This window comes from Mustela erminea, chromosome 14, assembly GCF_009829155.1.
Source record: "Mustela erminea isolate mMusErm1 chromosome 14, mMusErm1.Pri, whole genome shotgun sequence".
Lineage (NCBI taxonomy): Eukaryota > Metazoa > Chordata > Mammalia > Carnivora > Mustelidae > Mustela > Mustela erminea.
Window position 1 is genome coordinate 61,425,678 of NC_045627.1, and position 25,966 is coordinate 61,451,643.

Genomic DNA, 25,966 nt, shown 5'->3' on the forward strand with positions numbered 1-25,966 from the left:
GTGGAGGAAAGATGAGCTAACTGCAAAGTGAAGATAAAAGTTAACAACAATAGAGAAGTGTGCACGGTACTGGAACCCAGGATGGTGATGAGCGTTCACAATCATTGTGGTATATGGACCATAGTGGACCTTGGAAATAACCTTTGTACACAGGAGGAAAGAGGCCCAAAGAGAGGAATGAATTGTCAGAGAACCCACTGCAAGTTGATGGCAAAACAAGGCCCTAACACCATAAGTCCTGATCTTCTAGAGTTCAAGAGGTTTAAATATGGTGGACCTGAGCCTCCACCGCACCCTCTGCCTACCAGCCCCTCCCCATCACATAGAGCTAGTGAAGAGGAGAGGCCCAGGCCAGAGTCATAGTAGGAACAAAAAGCACCTCCAGGAGCCAGGGACACTGGATGCCACCTCTTGGGCGACTCCTGCCCTGGTGCCCGCTAGGACAAGCATAGATATACTCTGGAGAGGAGCATCTCTAATTTAGGTCCTCAGGATACCAAACTTTGGCAAAAAATGAGCAACCACTAACCACTAACCACCAAATACTAATGGAAACAAGGCCCTGTTGAACGGGAGTCATCATGAGCAATGACCAATGTGGCCCCTGCCTGGCCTTTGTCTAGAGCCACCGTCTGTCTCTAGCCAGGCTCCCTCCTGCTTCGTCCCATGCCAGCCGGCCCCCACACGTCACCATGGCTTTCCAGGACCTTTCTACAACTCTACTGTTCCACTATTTCCTTCTATTTTTAACATAAAGTCCACGCTCCTTAGCATGGCACAAAAGGTCCTTCACAATGGAATTCCAATGCCCCTTTCCAGATTCATCTCTTCCCACCCCACACTCTTCACCCAACCAACCCCCTATTATCCTATGTTGGACAACATCCCTGAATAGATCATCTACTTTCTTGCCATCTTGCCCTTGTACATGCTGTTCCCTCCTCCTAGAATGTCTTTCCCTGTTTTCTCCAATGGCAAATCCCTAGCTAGTCCCTTTCTGATGGCGGCATCCATGTCACCCCCTCTGTGAAGCTCCTCAGACTTCCCCAAAGTTAGTCACTGCTGCCTTTAAATGTGCTTTATAATATCCCTAATGTCACAGAAGACAGAAAGTTGGTGGTAGTAAATTCTTCAGCACTTGGCTCACTGAGGTTATAATTTATTGAGGCAATACAGAATAAATAAATAGCTTTGGAATCAGATTCACCTAAGTTCCAATCCTGTCTCTGTCATTTCCTAGCTTTATGACCTAGGGAAGCTGCTTCATTTTTCTGAACCTGGGCCTGAGTGGAAAATATAAACAACATATGTAAATAAATGCAAATAATAAATGTAAGTAAATAAATGTAAAATGAAAATAATAAATCCTACCACCTAGAACCTAGAGCCCTTTTTCCCTTTCATCCCATAGCAGACATCACAAGTCAGTCACTGCACTCTTCCCACAGAGTCCAGACCGGCACTGGAATCCTCGCTGTGGGCTCAATCAGTCCCCGTCAAACTCGCAGAACTGGGGGCACCTTGGTAGCTCAGTGGGTTAAAGCCTCTGCCTTCAGCTCAGGTCATCGGGCTCTCTGCTCAGCGGGGAGCCTGCTTCCCTTCCTCTGCCTCTCTGCCTACTTGTGATCTCTGTCTGTCAAATAAATAAATAAAATCTTTAAAAAAAACCGAAAACTCGCAGAACTGGTGAGCACAATACCTACTTCTCACTTGAGTCTTGGAGTAAACGAAACACCACAGATAAAGTATTTACACACAGTTAAGTACCGGCCCTCGATAAACAGTACATTTACTATTTATTTCCTCAAGTCTAAGATTAACGCACTACTGATGTAACATGCTTCAGGAAGTGAGGAGAAATATTATCATATTAAATAGATCATTTACTGTAGGTAATGGTTTCATTCCCTACACTACGATACACTACGATTTCAGAGACAAGCATGAAGAAAAGGCGAGTCTTCTCAACGGAGAAAACCCAGTGAGATTACGGGAAGAATGAGCCTTAGATGGCGATGCTGAGGGCTCCAGAGGGCTCTTTGAGGGAGTGCGTCAGGGCTCCACTGTGCACGTGAGTCTGGGTCCCAGGAACCCCCGGCGCCCCGGCTGCCGTGCTCCTGGCCTGATCCCTGCCTCGGCCTGGAGCTGGGACCTGGGACCAAGAGCTCAGCACACAGACCCACCCCCAGAAGCAGGATGGGCCTATCATGGCCCCGCTACTTTTTCTTTCTTTTTTTTCAGTTGTGGTAAAAATACACACAAGGCAAAATTTGCCATTTGGGTCATTTTAAGTGTACAGTTCAGGGGCATCCATGAACACAATATTGTGCAACGCTCACCACTCTCGGGCTCTAAAGTGCTTCGTCAGGAACTCCCCACCCACTGAACAAGACTTCGCCACGTGCTCCTGCTCCCGGCACCCGGATGCCTCCTTTCCCCTGCCTCTAACTGGGGAGTTGACCATTCTGTACCCCACGTCAGCGGAATCAGACCACATCTGTCCTTTCACGTCGGGCCTACGTCCCTCAGCATGTCACCAAGGCCTGGCCGTGTTGGTAACGGAGCCAGGCTTTCCTTCCCTCTTTCTTTCTTATAGCTGGAAAACACCCCATTGTATGTGGACACCACCTTTGATCCAACAACTCGAGTTGCTTCTGCTTTTTGACTACCGTGTGAAGGATACTGCTATGTGCCGGGTGTACGAGTTTTCTGTCGTGAGAATCTGCTTCCGATTATCTGGGAAAGACGCTTAGGAGTGGATTTGCTGGGTCACAGGGTAATTCCACATTAAGCCTTTTGAGGAACTGAACATCCTGCCTTTTTACAAGCCCACGTGGTCCTGCCCACTAAATGGCTCTGGAAGCAATCCTGCATCGAATACAGCACTTCTTGGGGGGTAGTGAACGTCCAGAGCTCTTCCCCCACCCTGGGAAGTCAGAGGCTCCAGAGAGGAGCCATGCTTAAGAGCACGGGCTTCTGAGCCAGAAGACTCTGGCCCCTACCAGCTGTGCAGCTTTGGGCAAACTTCTTCCATTTTCTGGGCCTGTTTCCTCATGTGTAAAATGGGGATCATTGTACCCACGTTGAGGGAAGGCTGTGAGGATTAGGTCAGCTGACGCAGTCCATAAGGGCATTACTCCTTGTAGGACTGCTTAGGAAGAACAGTCCTCAAGACCCTCTGCGGAGACTGAGGAAACAACATGGAAGGGTCTGAGATGGGGGCTGCTTGAAGTTCAGGAGCTTGACTAGCTTCAGGGTAAAAGCCATCAACTCTGCCAGCTCAGGAGGTGGGGGGAGGGGTCTCCCTCGGAATCCAAGCTCTGTGGAAATCCAAAAAGGCCTCGAGAATTGGCCTGAAGTTACTTACAGGTGAGACAAGGAGGTCACGTCTGTGAAGATGCCCTCTTGGAGGGTGGAGATGTCATTGCCATGCAGGGACCTGAGGAGAGAAGAGGCTGTCGGTGCCTCACCCAGGGACAGAGATCCGAGAACCGATGGAGGCGTGTGTCGTGCTCCTCCATGGGTCTGTCATGGCCAGAGGGAGACGGCCCTCAGCTCAGAGACCTGGCCCCGCTAGTCACTGGCAAGGGAGAGGGAGCCCCTCATAACCCAATGTGACGACCCCATGGCCCAGCCCTCCTGGAGGGCTTGTTTTTGCCAGCACAAATAACTCAAGGCTCTATTTCTGTTTACACGGCCAATGGAAAGTGTGCGGCCCCGAGCCCACCCACCCTTGGCCGGTGAGCCTGAGGCGTAGGCTCCTCCTGGGTGAACAGGTTACCATGGTCAGCCACAGGTTGAGGGTAAAGAATGTCCCTGTGCCCCAGGCTCAGCTGCCGGGGCTGGGTCCCATGCACGAATCGTCAAGGGGCCCTCCTAACAGGCATGACGATGGGCTTTGATCACAGGGCAAAAACCTCCCAGTGGGAATTCTTAGAAAAGGTTCACAAATCTCTTGCGAACATTCTCCACCTGAACCGGAAATTCACAGGCAAACAAGGGGCCACCTTATGTTCGATGGCACTCCCCACACACACTGCTCCCCCAAACACAATGTGGGGCAGATCACAACCCCCCATTTCTCAGTTTCCCATTCGTTCTTCAGCCTCCGAGGGGCTTGAATGAGCACGGGCAGGCCTGCTATCTCGGGACACTATCGGCCCTGCTGGGGCCACACACATGGAGACATGTCTGCCCACCAGTGGGTCACAGTCCCCCCCACCCCCCACCCCCCACCCCCCCACTGTGGGCTGGATTTTCATGGAGGAATGAAGAGCGGGCAGACTCACAGCAGGCGCAGGGAGCGCAGCCCCTGGAAGGCCAGAGGAGGGATGCACTGGAGGGCGTTGTAGCTCAGGATCCTGTGAGAAGAGGAGGATGAGGGACCAGGGGTTGGTGGGGGTGAGGAAGGAGAGACAGGACAGGGAGGGGACGGCGCCAACTTAGGGACCCGGCCCCTGCAGGCTGGCTGCAGGGGGTGGGGTGTTGCTCAGCCGCAAAATGAGGGAGGCCTGAGCATGGGAGGGGGCACAGGCTGAGCCCCAGGCTAGTAAGTCCTGTGACCTGGCCACGTGCCCCAGCCCTTCTATGCTTCCTTCAGTTCCCTCAGCTGCAGAGCAGGGACAAAAACGATGACAACTTGGTAGGGCTTTCCTGCAGGTAAGGGGAAATGACCCAGGTGAAGTCTTCACCGTGCTGTGCCCGGCTCCCCGTGAGCCTTCAGTGAGGACACTGGGCACACTCCCCTGCCGAGGCTGCCCCAGTGATGGCCGGAGTTGGTGTTCTTGTTAAGTTGTCCCCTGACCAGTCCCAGCCTCACTCCTGGAGAAGACAGGTGAAGTCCGGGCCCACCTAGTGATGTGCTATTAAGAAGCTGTGATGGGGGCGCCTGGGTGGCTCAGTGGGTTAAGCCTCTGCCTTAGGCTCAGGTCCTGATCTCAGTGCCCTGGGATGGACCCCTGCATCAGGCTCCCTGCTCAGCAGGGAGTCTGTTTCTCCCTCTGTTCTCTCCCTCTCCCTCTCTCAAATAAATAAATAAAATGTTAAAAAAAAAAAAAAAAGACAAAGAAGAACTTGTGACAGTGTTGGCAAGGGGCTGTGACTGCACCCCCTCCATCATAAATATGGGGACTGAGGCCCTACAGGGAGAGAGAACTTCCCCAGGATGCTGTAATTAAGTCCCTAAGCTGGCTTTTTAAGTCACCTTCTCAGCCTCCTGGGTCCACAGGCTACACCACTCTCCCCCAAGGCTTCCAAATGAACGAAAGAGCAGGAAAGGAAACAACTCTCACGACAGCCCCACATGTCTGTCAGCGGTGTGACAGATATGAAACCATACAGTGAGAGACCATCGCTCACTGACCAGGAGCAGGGAGCGACCCCGTGCAGGGACAGGGAGGAAGTTCAGAGTAACTATGCTGGCTGGAGAAGCCAAACAAGAGAGAGGACTGTGGGAGGAGTCCCTTCACGTAAAACTCCAGGTGGTTCACACTCGTCCATAGAAGTCTGGGTGGGCAGAGCTGGGGGCAGGAGTGGCGGAGGAAGGGCTGTCACAGGGTGTGAGGAGACTTCTGGGGGTGATGGAAGAGGTCACTGCATGGATTGCGGTGATGGTTCCATGGATGGGAACATAAGTCAGGCTATAGCCACCTGTGGGCTTTCAGTATGTACAACTGGCTTTTCTAAAGTAATGAGAGTGAGGAGATGCTCCTGTCCCAGGGACGGGCTCTGTGTCCCCTTACAGGGGCCGGAATCACTGAGAGCAGGACTGTCCAGCCCCGGCACTATGGACAACTCTTTGTTGGTGTTCAGCAGCAAAACCCTGGCCAGTGGCTCTCCCTGGCCCCCTCCAGCCATGACCCTCCCCCCACAAAGTGTTTCCAATGTGACCAAATGTCCCCGAGGGGGCAGAATCAGCCCAGCTGACAGTAGCTTCAGCACCAGCTCAGGAAGGCTCTGACAGGGCACCCGGTTGATGTTAGACCCCATGGCAAATAATCACAGGTGCGGAAACTAGAACCAGCATTTCATGGCCTCGAGCCCACGTTCTGCTCCAGGGGGGTCTGGCTGGGTCATGACCCTGTCCATTTTTCCTGGGTCTTGGCTCAATATAAGGTTCAAAAATGGGCAAAATGAAACTTCCTTGTATGGACTACATAGGTAGATGGCAAGACTGTAAAGAAAATCAAAAAGTGATTGCCATAAAGGTCAGGCGAGGCACAGTCTGGAGATGGGAGAGGGGGGAAGGATCAGGAAGGGATGGGGGAACTTTTGGGGTGCTGCGTTCTATTTTTTTGCCTTAGGTATTCACATATGGGCCAGCTTTATGACTATTTGTTAAATGGTACATTTATATTTTTTGCATTTTTTCTGTGTAAATGCTACATTTCCCTTAAATAAAAAATTTAGTTCATTTCTTTCCGGCTGGCAGGCCCCAGGCACACTCCCCGGGGATGATGCCATGGGTGCCAGTGGGGCTCGGGGGACATCTCAGTGGCCAGAGCGCTTGTGCCCTCCCTCTACCTCCCTGCCCCGGGACTCACAGGGTGGTGAGCTGGCTCATGTTGGTGAAGGAGGAATTGCTTAAGGAGCTGATCTTGTTGTTACTCAAGTCCCTGGAAGACAAAAATACATTGTTTAGAAAGGAAGAACTCTAGCCTGCTCTCAGCTATGGGCTCCTCCCCTCCCCCACTCTGTCCATGGCGGCCCTCCCTCGGCCAGGTTGGGGGGGTGGGTGTTGAGGAGTGGCAGAGAGGGGCATTGGGTGCACAACTAGCTACAGCACTCTGTTCTGCTCCCTGAATACCCACTCCATCTCTAGGGCTGCCTGTCTCCATTTCCTTACCCCCACCCCAGGCTTCTGCCCCCTTCCTCCCTGGAAATGCTCCCGCCGAGGAGACGGGCTGCCTCTGAACTACCAGATCTAGTGGGTTCTGTGCTTTTTCCTCTTGCTAGTACTTAGCTAGCTCCTTCCTAGCCCTGCCCCAATCCAGTGGGGAGACAGTAACCACCGTTTTTCAAATGAAGACACGCGGTCTCAGATGAAGCCCGTCCAGGGTCACAGCTGACACCCCTCTTCTCAATCTTCTCGCCTCCCCATCTCTCCTTCCTCAGACCCCGGACTTCCCACACTTCCCTCCACCTCCTTGGCCACACCTCCTCAGTCTCTGGGTGAAGCTTCTTTCCCAGCCAACCCTGCCTTCAGACCCTTTCCCGGTAGTCCACTCTGGCAGCCTCAGGGGACAGAGATGGATGCTCTAGGCTTCCCCCCCCCACCACAGGCAACAGTGCTCTCCTCTGTGGGGCCAGCAGCCTGGCTTGTGAACTCCCCTCCAGAGACACTCGAAGTCCAGTCCACATCTTGGCATCTTCCCCCACCCACCCAGAAACACCAGCCCCGGCAACCCCACCAGCCCCTCTCTCTCAGCCTCCTCTCCCCTTCTGCTCACTTGAGCCATCTCTCTCCCAGCTTCTGGCTCAGGTGCTACCTCCTCTCGTACCTGCAGCTTTGCCCCCTTTCAACCCATCTTCCATATGGATGGGTGTCGCTCTCGCCAGCAAGAACGACCCGCAAACGTGATGAGGAGCAAACTTCTTTATTAGCGTCTCTACTACTACTACTACTACTACTTCTACTTCTACTACTCTCTCAAGCAAGTTCTGGCAATATATACATGTAGGCGGTCCAGCCCAACTATCCAATCACTGCCCCGTGCACGCAGTCTCCTCGTGAACCCTTATGTAACCACAGAGGGCTCTATTGTTCTCAAGCAGTAATCATGCATTTCTCTCTTGGCTCCTGGTGCTGTTCATGCATCAGCCACGAGCGCACCCATACCCTACCTAGCCAATTATTCTCACTTCCTCAATCTTCAGGCATTTTCGTCTACGTGACTCCTTGCATCTGCTGGATGGCTCTCCACAGATGGGCACCACCACCATCCTTCTAGACACAAGTCTGACTAAGTCACTTCTCTGCCAAATCCTGCAGTGGCCCCTACTTGCCTAAAAAATTGGCCCAGACACCTGCTAAGTGCTCTGGGTTCTGGTCCACCTCTCCCTCACTGGCTCCTGCGTGCCTGGCGTGGATTTGCTACCCTTCCTGAAATTCTCTTGCCCCTGTTTCCTCTGCCCACTGGTGAGCTCTGCCTCCGCCCCAACCCCCCACACTGAATCCATCACCACCTGCCGCCCCCCTCCACCACCACTTTGAGCCACAGCCCTAATGTGCATTTCTCTCTGTTGGAACACTCATCAGTCCCATGACTTTGTGTGCCCCAAGTCTCCCTCTGCATGCCCCCCAGACCACCACTTTTAGGGGGAGGGCCATGGCTTAGGGGCCTTCATATCTCCTCACTTCATGCCTCTCTTGGTTCAGGAAATATTTGTAACATGGAACCATATGCCCTGCCTTCAACTTGCCTTCGTGAACGTTCTTCTAGCTAATCTCATTCAAGATCAGCCCCTTGTTCTTAGGAACCACTGAGGTTCTTCCCCTGAGCACTCAGCACACTGGGGGGCCCCTCCTTGTGATGGGCAAGGATTGGTTGCACATCGGTCCTCTCTCCCTCCCTACCCCCAGGTGTATCTGAGCCACCAGTGCAGCTGCCCCAAATCAGAGCAGAGAAAGGATGTCTACGTCTTTGCTACTCTGTCACCAGCCACCAAACCACTGCCCTCTGTCTCCTTCCCACCATGGGAAAAGTCAAAACACATCTGCTAGGTCTTTAGCAAAGACAGATACACCAGAGCTTCAAGATCCTGGAAGCCACAGTGCTACTCAGAGTAGCTGGTCCCTGAACCAAATGTCCCACAACCAGAAACTTCTGCCAAAGCCCATATCACTTAGGACACTGAAACACACGATGTAGTTTAGCTAATAGGTTTGTCACAGTAACACTTTGTCAGTGAAGGAAGCAAGACATTGATTTACCTTCTGGTGCAAGTTTCTTATCTAGCTGTGGACCCGTGACCAACAGTCCTCTAGGGACCCCTGGTTTATTTACCGCACCTGCGGAGCTCCACTCCAAGCCCGACAGAGATGGAAGGCCATCTCTCTGGACTTCTTTTGGGAGAGAATCTGGCCAATGAGCAGACCAGGACAACTGAGATGAAGTGTTAATTAGGCTGGAAAGCTAAAAGGAACTGAAGTTATTCTGAGGCTTATCTCATGTACTTTCGTGGGGTGAAATAACAGAAAAAGATGTTAGCCTAAAGAAAAAGAGTCACAGATGTGAATTTGTGAATTTGTAGCTGCCATATTTCATGTTTGGCCTGGGGACCTTGGTGGAACTGAGAAGTTTCCCATCAGCCTCTTCTGCTCTGGCTCTCTCCTTCGCCAGGATGACCCTCATTAGCAATCATTCTCAGCCCAGAGGGAGGCTTGGGGTGATGCGCTGGGTAGAAGTGGACAGCGTCCAACCCAAGGGAGCCGGGAACATGCCATTCCCAAGTACGACCACTAGGTGGCAACACAGCTCTATGCAAGGACCTTCTAGGCGGGAAGGGGCAAAATTCAAAACCTGATCAGCCCAAAGTGGGGTGGTAGGGAATCCCAGGAAACCTGGAGCCAGAGGGTTAGATACCAGGGGCCCCCTGGCCTCTGAGGCAGGCCTGGGATCCTTGAGAGGCCTGGATACTCACACAAGCTGCAGGTACTTGAAGGTGGACAGCTGTCCCGGAACCAGTGTGAACTGATTCCCGTCCAAGTAGCTACGGGAGAGAACACAACGGTTAGTGGGCGCTGGGAAGCCTCCCTGCCCCAGCAGGCTTGCCGGCTCTGCTCCGCTCAGCTCTGCTCCGCTCCTCCCCTCCACGCAGGCCACACAACTGGTCCAGAATCGCTATCCAGAGAAAACATGCACTCTCTTAAGCACGTGGGTAGGTGCCAGCCAAAGAACTTGGTAAAAGACCTGAGACACAAAGCCTCCCTCGGCTTCCTTCCTTCCCCAGCCTCACCCTCTCAGCCTCCTCCCTGTTGGTGGGTACCCCCCGGGGGCTCACTGCTGGGCTCCTCACCCATCCCCACTCTGTCCCATGGTTTTCCTGGCCAGACAGTCCTGATCTGCACATTGGTCCCTCCCAGGCCCACTTGCCAGGCCCCTCACCAGCTAGCAGGGCCCCTCTGCTCCTGCCGGCAAAGTGTGTGAGGCTGGTCCTATGGAAGCCCCAGACCCAGACAGGCCCAAACCAGAGCTCAGTGCTTTTCCACCCAAACTGGCCTCCTCTGACTCCATCAGCATCGGACCCATGTCCTACCCACCTAGGCTCAGGACCCTGATGGTGATGCTCCGACTCACTCAACAGTGCCCCAGGGCCGCTGACTCTCCCGCCTACTGGTCGCTGCTCATTTGCCGTGTTCCAGACTCACATCTCCCCTGACTGCACATGATCACCCACGCCTGGACTCCTGCAGCTGCCTCTGTCTGTTCCCCCCACCTTGGTCTCCCTGCTGGGACCCACTATATACACCACCTCCCAAGTTGTGGTTCTCAAAGCCAAGGCCACCAGAAATCCTAACACTCCCGAAGCTTCCCCTTGTCTGTGGGATGGTGCTTGAGATTGAAGATGCTGTGAAGGTCACCTACCTGCCCCCAGCCATCCTTGCTAAGCAGTGGCCCAAAGATCAGGAGCTGAAATCGCAGCTGGGCTCCCTGCTCTGGACCCCCACCAACCACAGCCCTCAGGATGGCCTGCCCCCAACCTCCAAAGATCCAGAGAGCAGCAAAACCAGGGCCTTGGCTTTGCTGCTCTCTGACCCATCACTGTGTCATACACATCTCATGCAACCCTCTCAATGAATCAATACACCCATTATCAATATATCCCAGTGGCCCCATTTGACAGCTGGGAAAACGAAGGCTTAGAGAAGTCGAGTGACCTTCCCAGCCTCCGCACTCCAGCAACCTCTATCAAAGAAAGCAGGCTGTCCCCCCGTCCCATTATGCTCAAGGTTGCTATGAGGCACCAAGGAGAAAGCAGGTCACTAACGGGATGATAGAAAACTGGGCAAAGGACAGGGTGGCAGGCCACAGGACAAGGACAGCAGTGGTTGATGTGCTTGGGAGGAAAGAGCCTGCCTCACTGGTAAAGACAGAAACACAAATGAGAACCTCATGTGCTCCCTGCAGGGGAAGAAAAGCACAGCCTGGAGGGACCAATCCCAGGGGAGGGACCATAGCCTCTTATTTGCGGGTATCTGTTGAAGAAGCCCAGCTCTCCATCTCTGTGTGTCACACACACAGACATCTATACCCCCGCGCAAGGTCAGATACCACATCCAAATCAACAAAGAATTTAGCATCATGATGCCCAGAATTGATGGGGTAGGGGTGGGGAGGTAGTGGTGGGAGGAAGGCCATTTCCACACCTGGCCAGTAGGGGGTGCAAAGGCAAGGACTTTTCTGGAAGGCTGTTAATGCAAAAGGCAGCAAGAGTCCTAACAATGCATTATTCTTTAACTAGCAGCTTCACTGAAGGGATAGTCGCCTTGGCACTATTTATAATAATACAATCTAGTAAAACATTGGAAACAACTCTCCAGCAAAGGGGGTTTGTTATGTAGATCATAGTAGAGTCATAGGGTAGAATAGCATATGGCCAGCAAAAATACACATCTGTGGGAGCTTTCATCGCAGAAGGGGACGCTGAGGAGGTGATGTGAAGTGGAAAACACACGTTACTTCTTATTTGAACAGCAGGAATCAGCTGAGAGTGAGAAAGCAGCCACTGTGGGTGACTCAGGCTGGCGGGTGACTACAGGGGGTGTCACCCCAAAGCTCATAGCCTTCTTGGAACCCATGTCTCCTGCAACACCCTAACTCCAAGCCCTTGTCAACCACTGTCCATTCTCTGTCATCTTGTACCCCCGACGCCAGGCCTGGGGCTACTCACAGTTCCGTGACGTTCTTGGGGATGCCCTTGGGCAGGGCCTGGAGGTGCTTGTTGCTACATCGGACCACCGTGTCCAGGCAGGAACATTCCTGGGGGCACTGGGGGCGGGGCAGGCAGCCCCCCTCCTCCTGGCCTGGGGAAGAAGGCCCGAAGCCACGTCAGTGAGGGGACAGGCCTTCTTAGGGCCTCATGTGGCTGGGGCCCCGCTCCACGGTGCCTGGGAAGACATTCTCTGACAGTCTCCCAGGCTCCAGGAAGTCTCCTCTTAGCTACACCCCTTTCCCCCCAGGAACAAAGCCCCCGGACCTGTTCTGAGGTTGAGATGGGTCTTGGGTCAATCTCCTGCCTCAGATCCAAGGTGGATGAAGGCACAGCACAGAAGGAGGATGGCAACACACCGTTTCTTGAGCACCTACTGTGTGCCAGACACTATGCCGACCATCATCTCTTTAACATGCACTAACAAGCCACTAACTCCCCTAGAACACATGTACCAAGGACAGAAGCTTGTCTCTTTCCTTTTCTTTGCTCCCAGAAGGAGCCTGGCCCACAGCGGCCCTCAAAGCAGACCAGCTGAGTGAACACATGAATGGATGTGTACTTTACTGAGGCCTGGAGAGGGTCCCTAACCTGCTCACCTCCGAAGGCTGTTCAGAGGCATCGCAGGGTCCACCCCCACATCCTGCCGATGCAGAACAGGCTCCTGTCACACGTCCTTCATGTATTCATCCATTCATTCAGGAAATACTGCTGAGAGGCCTCTGCCTGCCTTCCCTTCTTCTGACTGGGGCAGGACAACTAATAAGGAAGGACACCACGGCAGGAGTGGCTGAGGGCACTAAGTGACCGTGACGGTGGGGAGGCTGGCTGTGGGCAGGCACCGTGCAATAAGGATGAATTCCCTGAGTCCTCAAGCCAGCTCTCTGGCAGGTGTGCTACGAACCCAATTTAGAGATGAGGAAACTGAGGGCAGAGGGGTAGGGTAACGTGCCCAATGTCCCCCTAGCGTGGAAGCGGTGGCACAGGACAGGAATGGAAGCCGGCCGCCACCAGAGCCTGCCTGCTCAGCAGCCTCGTTCTACCTCCCAGCAAAACATCACATCTTTCACCTCAAGGAAGTTCTTCTGTGGGGGTGAGTTGAAGAGAGCTGTCTGCCAGGATGTCCCGCCAGGCAGTGTGCGGCATGAGAGCAGAGCTCTGGGAGTGTCCGAACACCAAGCAGCAGGAGTGGTTAAATCCATCCCGACACTCTCCAGACAACGAATTTCATGTCACAAATGTCTGCACAGACGGCACTATATGACCCTAGGTGTGTCAGGTGTGTTTGCACACACACACACACACACACACACACACACACACACAGCAAAGCTCAGGAAGGTCACACAGCGAATAGTGACAGGAGTCATTCAGGGCTGGGAAGCAGGAGGGGGGACATATTTGTGATCTTTTTACTCTTTTGGATTGTCTGTGGTTGCTTTTGAAGGAAATGATGATGCCTCCCTTTGTAATAAGAAAAGTAAAAAGAGGGACCGCCTGGGGGGCTCAATTGGTTAAATGTCTGCCCATGGCTCATGTCATGATCCTAGAGCCCCAGGATCAAGTCTAGGATCAAGTCCCGCGCCAGGCTCACCCAGACACGGCTGTGAGAAGTGACCGGGTTTCCCACGGGGAGGAGGCGGGCCCGGGAACGTCCCACTGCCCCTCACGGACACAGGGAAGCTGTGAGCCTGGAGCGCTGAGGCACAGCCAGAAGGCAGATCATCCCTGCGTGAGGCATACTTCTATTAAAAAACACACTAACGGGTGAACTGTGATTTTTTTCTGAGTGATGGAGTAATAGGTAATGTTTATTTTCTTCTTTTATCCATAGTTCCCCATTTTTTAAACAATAAGCGTATTATTGTTTTTAAAATCCCACGAAGCCGCTGCCAGGCAGGGGTCGGTGCAGGATGAAGAGGGGGTGTCTCCCTGCTCCCCCCACCAACACACCGGAGCCCTCCTCTCCAGGGCTGCCAGCCCACCTCTCCCCTCCTGCCCAGGAGCGCACAGCTTACCCTCCTCACACCTGAAGTCCGGGAAGGCCACGTCCTGTAGGGGGATCTGCCGCAGGAAGTCTGGGTTCTGGCACCGCGGGTTCCCGGTCACGATCTTCCTCCTCCGCAGCCAGTCGCCCAGCCAGGCCAGCTGGCAGTTGCAGTTGAAAGGGTTGGCCAGAAGGTTTCTGGAAGAGGCGGCCGTGTGACTAGCAACACACCCTGCCAGGCACGGTTTCCCTGCAGAGCCCTCTCGCGCCTCCACGGACAGGCCACGCAGCCACGCAGCCACCCGGGGCTCCCTCCCAGATGGCCGGCACTTATGAAGACATGGCACCCGGACACAGTGGGACCCCAGGGACCACAAGCGCCCGACACCGCCCCCAGTGAGTAACAACCATCAGGAGGGCGGGTGGCCGCCAGGGAGCGGACGCTGCTGCCAGAGCCCCAGGCCCGCCCGCCCTCCCTCCCTGCCGGACTTACAGCGTGGAGAGGGCCTGGAGGGTGTCGAAGGCCCCGGGCGAGATGGTGGCGATCTGGTTGTCATAGAGCGAGAGGAGGCGGACGTTGCGCAGGCCCGTGAAGCTGTCATTGTGGATGCAGCTGATGCGGTTGTTCCTCAGCATCCTGGGGGGCGGGAAGGGGGCAGCCCCCACTGTGCCCTGCCGCCATCGAGCCGCCCGCACTGTGCCCCTCCACCCAGCCCCCCCCACAAAGTCTCCTCTCAAGGCAGTGAGCCCAGATGGAGGACTGCAGCACCAGGACCCCCTGCACCTGTGCTCCCCTCCGGACCCTCCCCCCCAGATGCTCCCCTGTCCATCCTGTCACACCGCCTTCACTCCCTGGGTGCCCAAGGCACCCCCAGGCCAGCTCCACATTCACCTCCAGGGGCACTTGCTTAAAACCTACACCTGGTTGTGTTCCTGTCCAGCCTGAAGCCCCAGGGGTGCCCTGACTGCCCAAAGAATAGCGTCTCCTCTCTTTACTGTGACCTGGGGGAGCCCGTCTGACACAGCCCTGGACAAGCATCTGCCCGCTTCCATAGAGAGCGACACACCTGCACTCGTCTGGCCTGCGGGCGTGCCATCCAGGCCTGCATCACCATGCCCCTCCCTGGCTACGGTTTCCTTCTAGAATGACTCCTTTCCTCACGTATGTCTGTGAAAGTCCCTGTTCACCCTCAAAAACCCGGTTCAATCCCCCACCCCCACAAACAAAACCAAGCTTGACCCAGGATAGGTAACTCACAAAAGAAATTAAAATGGCTTATGAAGGTTGATAAAAAATGTTTAAACTTACAAGTCATTAAGAACACATAAGCACATTGAGTCTTTGCCTGACAAATAGCAAAATAAATAAAAATATAATAATAATGCCCAGGGTCATTGTGGGGGAACGGGCACTTTGACACTTGGGCTGGCAGGAGAGTGACTCGGGGCCTCCCTGGAAGTGACAGGCACCAAAGACCCTGAAAGGGCCCTTCATGCTTTCTTCCAGCCAGGCTTCTTCTAGGAATTTATCAAAAGGGAAGAATCCTGGGACGCCTGGGTGGCTCAGTGGGTTAAAGCCTCTGCCTTTGGCTCAGGTCATGATCCCAGGGTCCTGGGATCGAGCCCTGCATCGGGCTCTCTGAAAAGCAGGGAGCCTGCTTCCCTTCCTCTCTCTCTGTCTGCCTTTCTGCCTACTTGTGATCTTCTCTGTCAAATAAATAAATTAAAAAAAAAAAAAGGGAAGAATCTTGGAGGGGCACAGAATTTCGTGATAAAGATATCAATCACAATATTGCTTATAACAAAAATTAAAATAGCCCAAATTTCCAATAATTACATAATACATAGTCCTTTAAAATAATGTTGTCAAGGAAATTTTAATGATACATACAGGTGCTCGCCTTGTGTTTAAGGACAAAGCAGGTCACGGAATAAAATGGATTCTAGGGTTCTGTTCAGAAATAGCTACATGGAAGCATCCCGTGTGCGGTGGACGGGTGCGTGTGAATGCCAACGTACATAGGGGTGCACGAGACCAGAAAGGTGGTAGCGGTCATTTGTGTGTGGTGGCAGGGTTCTGGCCTTTCTCCCGTGCCTGCACTGTGGCTCCCGTGTGCTGCTCTGCCCCAGCTCTGCCCCAGCACCCCTCTGCCCCTCTCCTCCGTCCCCCTCCAAGCCTCCCTCACGGGGACCCCGAGCACTGAAGAGCCCACAACACCCTCATTCAAGGACGACCTGGCCAGGGTGAGGACAAGCGGGGCAGCCCTGGAAGCACAGCCTGGGAAAGCAGCCCCACCCGATTCACACGTGACGAAAGCAAGTGGCGAAACACAACACAAAAGGAATCCCCATTTTGTAAAACAAGCCAACAGGAAAACACAGAAAGCCACAGGAAATCCCTCCATGTATTCATTTCCTTTACATGAATCCCACGGTATGTGCTCGGGAAACAGATCGCTAGCCCTAGAGCCGGGCCGGGGGGGATGGAAACCCAGCCAGGCGGCGTCAGGAGCTGTGCTGCCCAGCGTGGTAGCCATCAGCCGCATGGAGCTGTTGATGATTAAGATGAAATGAAATTCAGAATTTTGTGTCTTAGTGGCACTAGCCACACGTCAGGAACTCCAGAGCTACCCGTGGCTACTGACTGGATAGTGTGGACGTGGGACACTTCAGTCAACATAGGAAACCCGACCGGACAGCACAGTCTGCTGCACACTCGGAAGGTCTACATGGTCACCAGAAGGGCTGACGCTGTCTGGGTGGAGAGAGGGTGCTCCCTGAGGGAGGGATGACCCCAGGATCCTACTGAGTCCTGATGTCTGATCAGCTCTGGCCAGGCTCTGGGTCACAGGAGCCTAGAATTTCAGAGATGATAGGCCCTCCCTGCTCCCCCATCTGTGTTGGCTGAGTCACCTCAGCCATGTGCCCCTTGGGGCCACCCAGCCCTCCCACCTCCATCCCTGCTGGCCGCTCCTGAACGAACACACAGGGGAGCTCTTGCAGCCTAATTGGAGGGCAGCTGGAGGGGAACCCCCAGTGGGGCCCACCTCTGCTCACCCCTTCACCAGGCATTGGCTCCACCCCCCAGATGACATCTGATCATGGGCCCCACCGCAGGAGGGGTCCCCAGCTGTCCCTTGGCCGCTGGGGTTAGGGGAAAAGGGAGTCTCTCATCCTCTCCGCGCAGACGCCCACACTCTGGCTTTGGTTTGCCTGGGGCAGACCGGCCCTGCTCCCTGGACTGCACACTCACAGGGTCCTCAGGCCATCCAGACCTCGGAACATGCCGCTCCGGATGGACTCCAGCTGGTTGGCGGTCAGGTGCAGTTCGCTCACAGAGGCTGCGCCCTCGAAGGCCCCATCTTCGATTTCCGACACCTTGTTGTTGCTCAGATTGCTGGACGGGAGGCAGCAGTGCGATGATGGAGCTGGGGATCCCCGCCCCCCGGCCCCGCCTTCCAGCACCGGCCCCCTGCGCAGGAGCCCTGCCTCCCCGCTGGGAGCACCCCCACACCCAGTATCTGCCTTCTCCCTCCCCAGCCGGAGTCCTCACTGCCACCTCCCGCCAATGGGTAACTCACATCTTCTTCAGATGAGTGAGTTTTTTAAATATCCCGGTGGCCTCCAGGACGGAAATCTCATTGTTGTTTAATCGTCTGTAAGAGGCAATGAAGAGAACTCACACATTCATAAATGACAGACATGAGAGTATCTTCTAAATTGAGACTATTTGGGACTCAGACAGGGTTCCCAGAATTTATGTGGCAAGGCAAACGGATCCTATTTCAAAGGAAGGATGGATGGGCATACTCGGGGAGTATTTTTAACGTTAAAAATGCCATGAAAATGTACCTACACAAATGACAGGCATGTGTAGCTATTCACGGAGGCACACACACACGTGAGCACAAATTTACATTTTTAAAGAAAGAAAACAGCTGAAGGATGGCTTGAGAGCCAACTTGATCTGATGGGATCCTATCCCCCAGAAGAAGGCAAAAGCATGACTGAGAATAGCTCCCCCAGTTCAGGCTGCCGACCTGCCCGTGGGCCCGAGATTTCTTTGAGGGTCTGAGGCTGTGATTGGGAGCAGAGGGGCTGTGGGGGGCGGCGGGGGTTGGGGAGACGTTCCCTGCCACACCCGCAGCTGCCACGCTGGGGTCTTCCGCACTCCCTGACAGAGCTGGATCAGAGAGAAACCCAGAGCAGATCCAGGGGGTTTAGTGGGGCTGGGGGCAGGCAGGGGTGGCGTGCAGAGGGCAGGGGGCCTCACAGTTCAGCTGTGGACTGGGGGATGCGCTCGGGGATCTTGGTGAGCTTCAGGCTGGAGCACTCAGCCAGGCTGGCCTCACAGCGGCACTTGTGGGGACAGACGGCATCGCTGTTGCACTCGCTGTTCAGCTGGTAGTCCTCTGTGCCTGCAGGGACAGGGCAGGGGCTGGGGGCTGAGAGCCCAGGGCAGGGCCTCCCTGGCCCCCCGACAGCCTGCTGCCCCTGCCCACCCACTGTCATCGGCCCCCCCTGACTAGCCTCAGTCCCCCCCACTCTCCTACCTGGAATGAAGTACTGCTCTTTGGCTGGGGAGAGAAGCAGAAACACCATGAAGCTGCCATCCTCTAGGACTTGCAGAAGAGCCCAGGCTCCAAACCCACTGCTCAGGTGAGGGCACCCCAGGAACAACACTGGGGTCCCAAATCCGGGCTCCAGAGCCCACCTGCCCAGCCCCCAGCTGGAGAAGAGCACGGATGCTCCCTGGCTGGGCTAAGGCTGGGGACAGTATCTGCTCCAGCTGAACCTCTCAGGGAGCACCAAAAACACAAGAACGCTCATGGTCAGTGGCCCAAGACAAGGATGGGGCTGCGAAGCACCACGTCCCTGACCAGGATCCAGGCTCAGAAGCTGACCCACACTGCCCCCAGCCAGTTTCTGCTGCCCCCAGAGCCTGGAGGAGGCAGTTCTCTCACCAAGGAGAGGTCCCAGGCTTCCTGAGTCTGAAAGCAGTACATGAAAGCAAATTGACCTGGGAGCAGAGGAACCCGGGTCCTTGACCGGGCAGGCCTCCCTCAAGGACCTTCGGCCAGCCCTGGTCTTCCCTAAGCCTCCGTGCAAGGCAGGGTGGGGCTGGCCGACCACTCAGATCTGGGGCTACGATTTGGGACCCTCTAGCGAGGGTCTGGAGTGGCCAAGGACACACCGTTGGGGCCATTCAGAAATCATCACGGGTCCCTAAGCAGACTGAAGACAGGCCGGCCAGTGGAGAGACTGTGGGGGGCGGGGTGGACGGACGTCTACCTGAGCAGCGGAACTTCTTGCTCTTGATCTGCCCGATGCGCTTGTTGGCGAGGCGCCGGGGGCTGGCGCAGCGGGCTCCGCTCGTCTCGATGGGGTTGGTGCGCAGGAAGTCCGCCAGCCACTTGAGGTTACAGTCACAGATGAAAGGGTTCTGCGCCAGGTGCCTGTCCCGGGGGTGGGGGATAGAGCGGGGATCAGAGACAGGGCGGCAAACCGTGCTGACCTCTGCCTGGAGGTCGCTGCTTGCTGGTGGCTTGAAACGCATGGCCTTGGGCCACCGCCTGGATTCGCCCACCAACTACGGAGAAGCCTTGCCAGAACCTGGCAGCGGGGAAGGCTCTCCACAGGCTCTGGAGCTTCCCGCTGTCCCTGCTGAACCCCCCGCAAGCCTCACTCTGTCCTCTGTCCCTCTACCCACCTGCACCCACCCCCCAGCACACTTCACGGACACGAGCGGAGGCAAGAGTGACCTGGGGACTGGCCGGACCACTCCAGCCTTCCACGGGTGAGGGGACAGAACGGGTATTAGAGTCCAGGACTGTCGGTGCCCAGAGGCCTTTGTCGTGGGTCGTCCTCTCCCGGCAGCCTCGGGCAACAGCAGCTTCTCTCCATAGCCTTTGTCAGGAAGGGAATGGGGCCCCAAAACATGGCTGAACAGCTACTTACTGGGCAACCACTCATATTTTCCTGCCAGGCTACCTGTGCGACCAGCAGGATAAATGTGGGAGGGGACAGCCGGCAGGCGATGCTGACTATAGGAACCTGGGGTGCTCTCAGCAACCACCTGGGTGGTTTTCCCATTCGTGGGCCCTCCCCACCCCAATAAGGCTCAGACCAACCACATCTGAACCGCTAGCAGCCAGCTTGCCAGCCTGTGTCGTGGCCATCACAGCCCTGGGCAGGCCCTGCTTTCTAAACGGACACAGGAAAGAATATTCTAGCACCTGTACCTGAGAGCCAACATTTCTGCGTGCAAGTACAGAGACAGAGCAGGGGCCAGCTTGAGGACTCGCCATGGACGTCCGCTTTTCTCCACTGAATGCCGCCAGGGTAGGCCATCTACTTATTGGCCTCAGCTCAGGGCCCTGATGGGGGTCTAGGGCTGTGCAAACAGAGGCATGAGCTCTGCCCAGGGTCTGCACCAGCTCAGCTCTGACCTGGCCGTGCTTGCTCCTATTTGTCGCCTCCTGGGCTCTGCTTCCTACTTGGGCTACCTGGTCGGAGCCTTCTCTGCCCAGATGTCCCTGCCACTCCCCTGGGCTCGCCCTCACTTTCCTGCCTGAGTCCAGGCTCCTGTCAGCATCGCCAGGTAATCCAGCCCCACCCCCACCCCTTCTGCATCTCACTGGACATTTGTCTCCCCATTTAAACCGTCAGTTTGCACAGAGAAGACACATTTGCTGACACCCCAAGGCAAAGTCCGTTAATGACTGAAAATACATGAGGATTCGTGCCCTGCTCCGGGATCCGCCCAGCTGCCCAGCCACATCGGCTCAGGCCGCACTGCCAGGCCTCTGCCTGAACTAATTGCTTCCCTTTATCACAATCTCAGTAGAGAACTCTGTTTAAAATCAATGCAATTATGTTGTTCAGGCATGTATTAAAATGTTCAGTGGGTGTGGGGTAGAATATATCCTTTCTAAGAACAGGTTATTTGTGTCAAAGCCAATTTATACAAACTTGAACCACCCACAGAGACAAGTGGCTTAGGTATTTGACACAAATTGGAATTTTTAACCATCCTAAAGAGCAGGGAGCTGAGAAGGGAAAATGCTCAGGAAGAAGGAAAAAAATACCTGCCTGGGAAAATAGCACCATGCTAAAGGCACACCCAGAAATGAGCTGCACGTGGGGCCATGCCGTCCCCTCCATGACCATTTGTGAGAGTAGAAGGCAGAAGGGAAGATTGAAATACGCATTAAGACGTCCCAGCTAGAAACCTTCTGGGGCTAGTGCTCAACATCACTAGTCAAATTAGACCCACCATGAGACACCACTTCACACCGATTAGAGTGGCCATAATGAAAAAGACAAGTGATACCAAGGATGGGCAAGGATGCAGAGAAACTGAAATCCTCATAAAACACCGCTGGTAGGGATGTAAAATAGGATTTACCTCTGCTTTGGAAAACTGACAATTTCTTAAAAAATGAAACATACATTGCCGATGAGAACCAGAAAGGCCAAGAGAAATGAAGACATTTGTCCACATAAGGATTTGTAAGCAAATATTCACAGCAGCGTTGCTCATAATGATCCCAAAGTGCAAATCCAATAGCCATCAACTAGGAAGGATAAACAGAACGTGGTCGATCCATTCAGTGGGAAATCACTTGGCCATAAAAAGGAACCAAGCACTGATACATACCGAGGTGCAAATGGACCTCAAAAATATGAAGTCAGTCACAAAACATGACATATCATGATGATTCCTTTTTTTTTGAGAGAGAGCTAGCATGGGTGGGATAGGGAGGGGCAGACGGAGAGAGAGAATCTTTTTTTTTTTTTAAGACCTTATTTATTTATTTATTTGACACAGACAGAGATCACAAGTAGGCAGAGAGGCAGGCAGTGAGGGAGGGGGAAGCAGGCTCCCTGCTGAGCAGAGAGCCTGATGCAGGGCTCCATCCTAGAACCCTGGGATCGTGACACAAGCCGAAGGCAGAGGTTAAACCCACTGAGCCACCCAGGAGCCTCGAGAGAGAGAATCTTAAGCAGGCTCCACACCCACTGCGGAGCCCAACTTGGGGCTGGATCTCATGACCTTGGGATCGTGACCTGAGCCGAAATCAATCTTCAGCTATTTAACTGACTGAGCCACCCATGTGCCCCATGATGACTCCGTTTTTATGAAATGTTCAGTAAAAACAAACTACAGAGAGAGAAATTAGATTATGGGTTGCCTGGGGATCAGCAGCAACTCGGGACTGACTGTAAAAGGGACACAAGGGAGTTGGGGGAGGTGAGGGAAACTTTCTAAAATGTGACCGGGGTGATCATGGGACAACGGGAAATCTACAAAAAATCATGGAGTTGTATGCTTAGAACGGGTGGATTTTATGGTATATAAGCTATACCTCATTAAAGCTGTTAAAAAAGGGGCGCCTGGGTGGCTCAGTGGGTTAAGCCGCTGCCTTCGGCTCAGGTCATGATCTCAGGGTCCTGGGATCGAGTCCCGCATCGGGCTCTCTGCTCAGCAGGGAGCCTGCTTCCTTCTCTCTCTCTCTGCCTGCCTCTCAGTGTACTTGTAATTTCTCTCTGTCAAATAAATAAGTAAAATCTTTAAAAAAAAAAAAAAAAAAGCTGTTAAAAAAAAAAAAAAAAAAAGAACAACACTTTGAAAAATCTCTTGGAACAAGGAAAACAACAGCAGCAAAGTCAGGAGTGGGTCCCAGGCACTCGGCCACAGATCTCAGAGAGATCAAGCAGGCTGTGGGTTGTTTAAATCCACTCAGGCCTGACCCGTGACTCAGTCAGGGCGTTTAACCCTCCAAACCTGTATTTAGAGTATCTGATTACTCCTGGGTCTGTGTTTCCTTTATTCTTCTTCCAAACCGTACTCTGGTTGTTAATACATAATAGTTGTTCATGAAAGTCCAGTTCTGCTCTCCTGCCTTAAATAACGAGGTCTATTCTGATGGAAAAAGCACAGTCGAGGGCAAAGCTAACTAACTTCTCAGGGATGGTGAAGAGGTACCTGAGACCAAATACCTGCTCTGTGAGTGTTGTGTGACCTAGAGTGAGTCCCATGACTTCCTGCCTCAGTTTCCTCATCAGTAAAGTTGGGACGACAGACTGTCCGGCCACCGGCCACTGTGAGAGTTCAGGAAGATAACACATGGAGTGAGCCGCGGCCTGGCTGGCACTGGGTCAGGGCTCGACAATCAGTAGCGACTGCTGTTGTTCTCAGGGTCCCACTGTTCCTGTCTCGACTGCAGGAAGACTTCCTGTTCCAAGGTTCTGCCCCCAGCTCTGTCCCCACTAGTACCTGCCGGCAGTGGCCAGGATCTCAGGCCTGGTGTCTGGCAGGCAGAAGCGCTCTCTGAGATCCCACCAAAGACAGAGGCCACCTCCAGGTAGGCCATCCATGCGATGTGTTCGCTCTGCTTCCACCCACAGAGGGAGACCCTCCGTCCTGGTCCCTATCCCCCCAGGCTCTCCTGTGTGGCGGTCCCCAGCAACGAAATCTCTTTCGTGCTTTTCCCTTGGACATCCCGCCAGCTGTATAAAACCTTCCACCTTGCCCGTGTCTCCCTATAACTTCTGATTTCACATATTTGGCAAGATTTCCCTGTTGCGCTCCATCTTCCTCTCCCTGCCATAAGTTAATTAGCAGGAGAGGGGCGGCAGACGGGCGTGTGTGGGCTTTAACAAGTTTGTCTTTGTGGCTCACATCCTTGCTGATGCACAGGGTCCCCAGGGAGTAGGAGCTGTGCCTTTTATTTGACCTGTTCCACACCTGTGCTGCCTCCCCAATGCGGATATTATCTGATGGAGAGCACTATCTGGCAGATAAACAATGGCTGCAACAAAATTCATAATAAATGCCCATTAAGCATGCATTTAAGAAGCACTTACAATGAACTCAGCTCTGTACAAATGTCCCCTTTTGTCTCCTAACAACCCTACGAAGAAAAGAGTATCCTCATTTTATAAATGAGTGAACTGAGGCCCAGAGAAGCTGATTAACTTGACCAGGGTCACACAGCTAGTAAGAGGCACAGTTAGGAGTTGAACTCGGGACTATCCAACCCTAACTCTGTGCTCTTTCCTCTATAAGAGACCACTCCTGGTGAGCAAAAGGCACAGGGCAAGACAGCTGCCTGTCCCCAGAGTCTGTCCCTTCTCCCTAGGTCTTCCTGCTGGGCCTGAGGGGAGAGGGCAAGAGGGCACTCACAGGGTCTGGATGGCCCGCAGGGAGGTGAAGGTGCCCTTGGCGAGGCTCTGGATCTTGTTGTCATACAGGGAGAGAAGTGACAGGTTCTGCAGATCCTGGAAGGCATCGGGCCGGACACAGTTGATCTTGTTGGCATTCAAGAGCCTGTGGGCAGACCAGGGCCAAGTGGTGGTGGGGGGGAGAGGTGCAGAATCGGTTGCATCAGCGTGCCTCGGGCACCTCCCTGGCACCAAGCATGACTGTGTCGAGGAGAAGTGCCCAGGAGCAGGCGCAGGGCGGCTAGCCCTCCCGATGTCCACTGCATACAGGAAGCCGAGAACTCCAATTGCCCTCTCTGTGCAAGGGACTGTCCTGCCCCCCTGCTCCTCTCCCTTTCAAGGAACTGCTACGAGTGCTCACAAGGTTCTTGGGAAGCAGGGAGCACAATGGTCAGGCCACCTCCCAAAGGCATTTTGGAGGCTCCCCTCCTTTCCAGAGTCTGCTGGGTTGCCAGGCATCTGAGATGGACCATTTGGGTTCTGCTCCTCTGGGATCCTGGGATGGAACCCCTGCCTGAACTCTCGTGCTTCACGGAGCCTGAGCTGGGGTGTCCCCCTGTAGGAGACAACCCTGTCCCCAGGCCTGCTGACCTCCTCGGGAACACAGGCTGCCTCTCAGGAGCCTCTAAGCTCCGGCGTCCTGCGATCAGCTCTGAACCTGACCCCCTTCCCTCCCTGGACTCGCAGAGCCCCGAAGTCCCTCGCGGCACCCCCAGCTCTGCCATCATCCAAGCTCCTCACCTCATTGAGTCCCAAACCCCAAAGAGGCTGGCAAGGCTAGTCTGAGAGGCCAGAGGAATACCAGCCCCCTCCCTGCGCGTCACCCAAGGTCACCAGCGGATGGGTCCTTACAGGAGCTGTAGGGTGTACAGGCCTCCAAACACACCCCGGGGGAGGTCTGTGATCTTGTTCCCATACAGGACCCTGGAGACAAAAGGCAGCAGAAAGAGAGAGTAAGAGGACAGCCACCAGGTGGGCATGACTTTGCAAGGGGCCCCCACATAATGGCACCACCTCTAAATGATTCACAGGGCACAGTGCAGGGGTTTAGGTCAGCTCTAACAAGTGGCCAGCAGGTGGCAGTAAAGTGTGTTAAGATAGGAGCCTCCTTTCGTAGTTTCCGAAAGGTACCCTATGGGTTGGGGCAGCCATGACCCCCACTACTGCTGAGCATTCCCCCAATACCCACTCTCTGCCTCATGCATGGAACCCACAGAAGCCTGCAAAGGAGCCCTTTGGGAAACTTCACAGGAATAATCTGGCCCCGGATGTAAAAGGAGACATTCAAAGAGGAGACAATCCCATGGGCAGGATAATGTGCATATTTCCAGAGAATTACAAGAAAAAAACACGAGTGCCAGACATTATACACAGAATGAGCTCTGACGTCAAGCAACAGATAACACACCAGAAAAAAACAGGTCAAAGTTTAGCTGTGCAGAGGTCTAGGCAGTGGGGGTGCAAGTGGGTTTCTTCACCTTAGTTCTCTGTGTTAAGCAGGAATTCCGTGTGTGATTAGGAAAAAAGCAAAGGTTCCACAAAGCCATGCAGGCAGGAATGGGTTCAGGCAGAGGGAGAAGTATCAACGGGGCTCGGGGACAGGGTGTACTCCATTCCCAATATTGCAAGCAGCCCCCACAAGCCACCCTGGAAACAACTCAGCCTGTGTAAAAACAGTATGTGCTTCAAGATCCTTTCTGGAGGAGGGCATGGCAGAAGCAAAATCCCCACAATGGGATCCTGGCTGGCCTGGAAGTGGTGGTGGAGGGGGGCTCGGTGTGGCTTGAGTAGAAGAAACAAATGGAATAATAGTTTGGGTTT

The 25,966-nt window shown here is 54.1% G+C and overlaps 1 protein-coding gene across 3 annotated transcripts in view; it reads right to left on the reverse strand.

The window, feature by feature from the left end:
• The window catches only part of SLIT1 (slit guidance ligand 1), a 168,582-nt gene that overhangs the window by 22,178 nt on the left and 120,438 nt on the right, over positions 1-25,966 (reverse strand). For all 3 annotated transcript variants that reach the window (XM_032313091.1, XM_032313090.1, XM_032313092.1), the window contains exons 12-25: positions 24,998-25,069; positions 24,108-24,251; positions 19,211-19,374; positions 18,472-18,495; positions 18,192-18,336; positions 17,500-17,574; positions 17,172-17,315; positions 14,412-14,555; positions 13,950-14,116; positions 11,893-12,025; positions 9,643-9,711; positions 6,543-6,614; positions 4,290-4,361; positions 3,368-3,439 (exon numbers count right to left, since the gene is read on the reverse strand). In XM_032313091.1, coding sequence (XP_032168982.1) covers positions 3,368-3,439; positions 4,290-4,361; positions 6,543-6,614; positions 9,643-9,711; positions 11,893-12,025; positions 13,950-14,116; positions 14,412-14,555; positions 17,172-17,315; positions 17,500-17,574; positions 18,192-18,336; positions 18,472-18,495; positions 19,211-19,374; positions 24,108-24,251; positions 24,998-25,069 — 1,497 coding nt within the window. The remainder of the gene's footprint in view (positions 1-3,367; positions 3,440-4,289; positions 4,362-6,542; positions 6,615-9,642; positions 9,712-11,892; positions 12,026-13,949; positions 14,117-14,411; positions 14,556-17,171; positions 17,316-17,499; positions 17,575-18,191; positions 18,337-18,471; positions 18,496-19,210; positions 19,375-24,107; positions 24,252-24,997; positions 25,070-25,966) is intronic.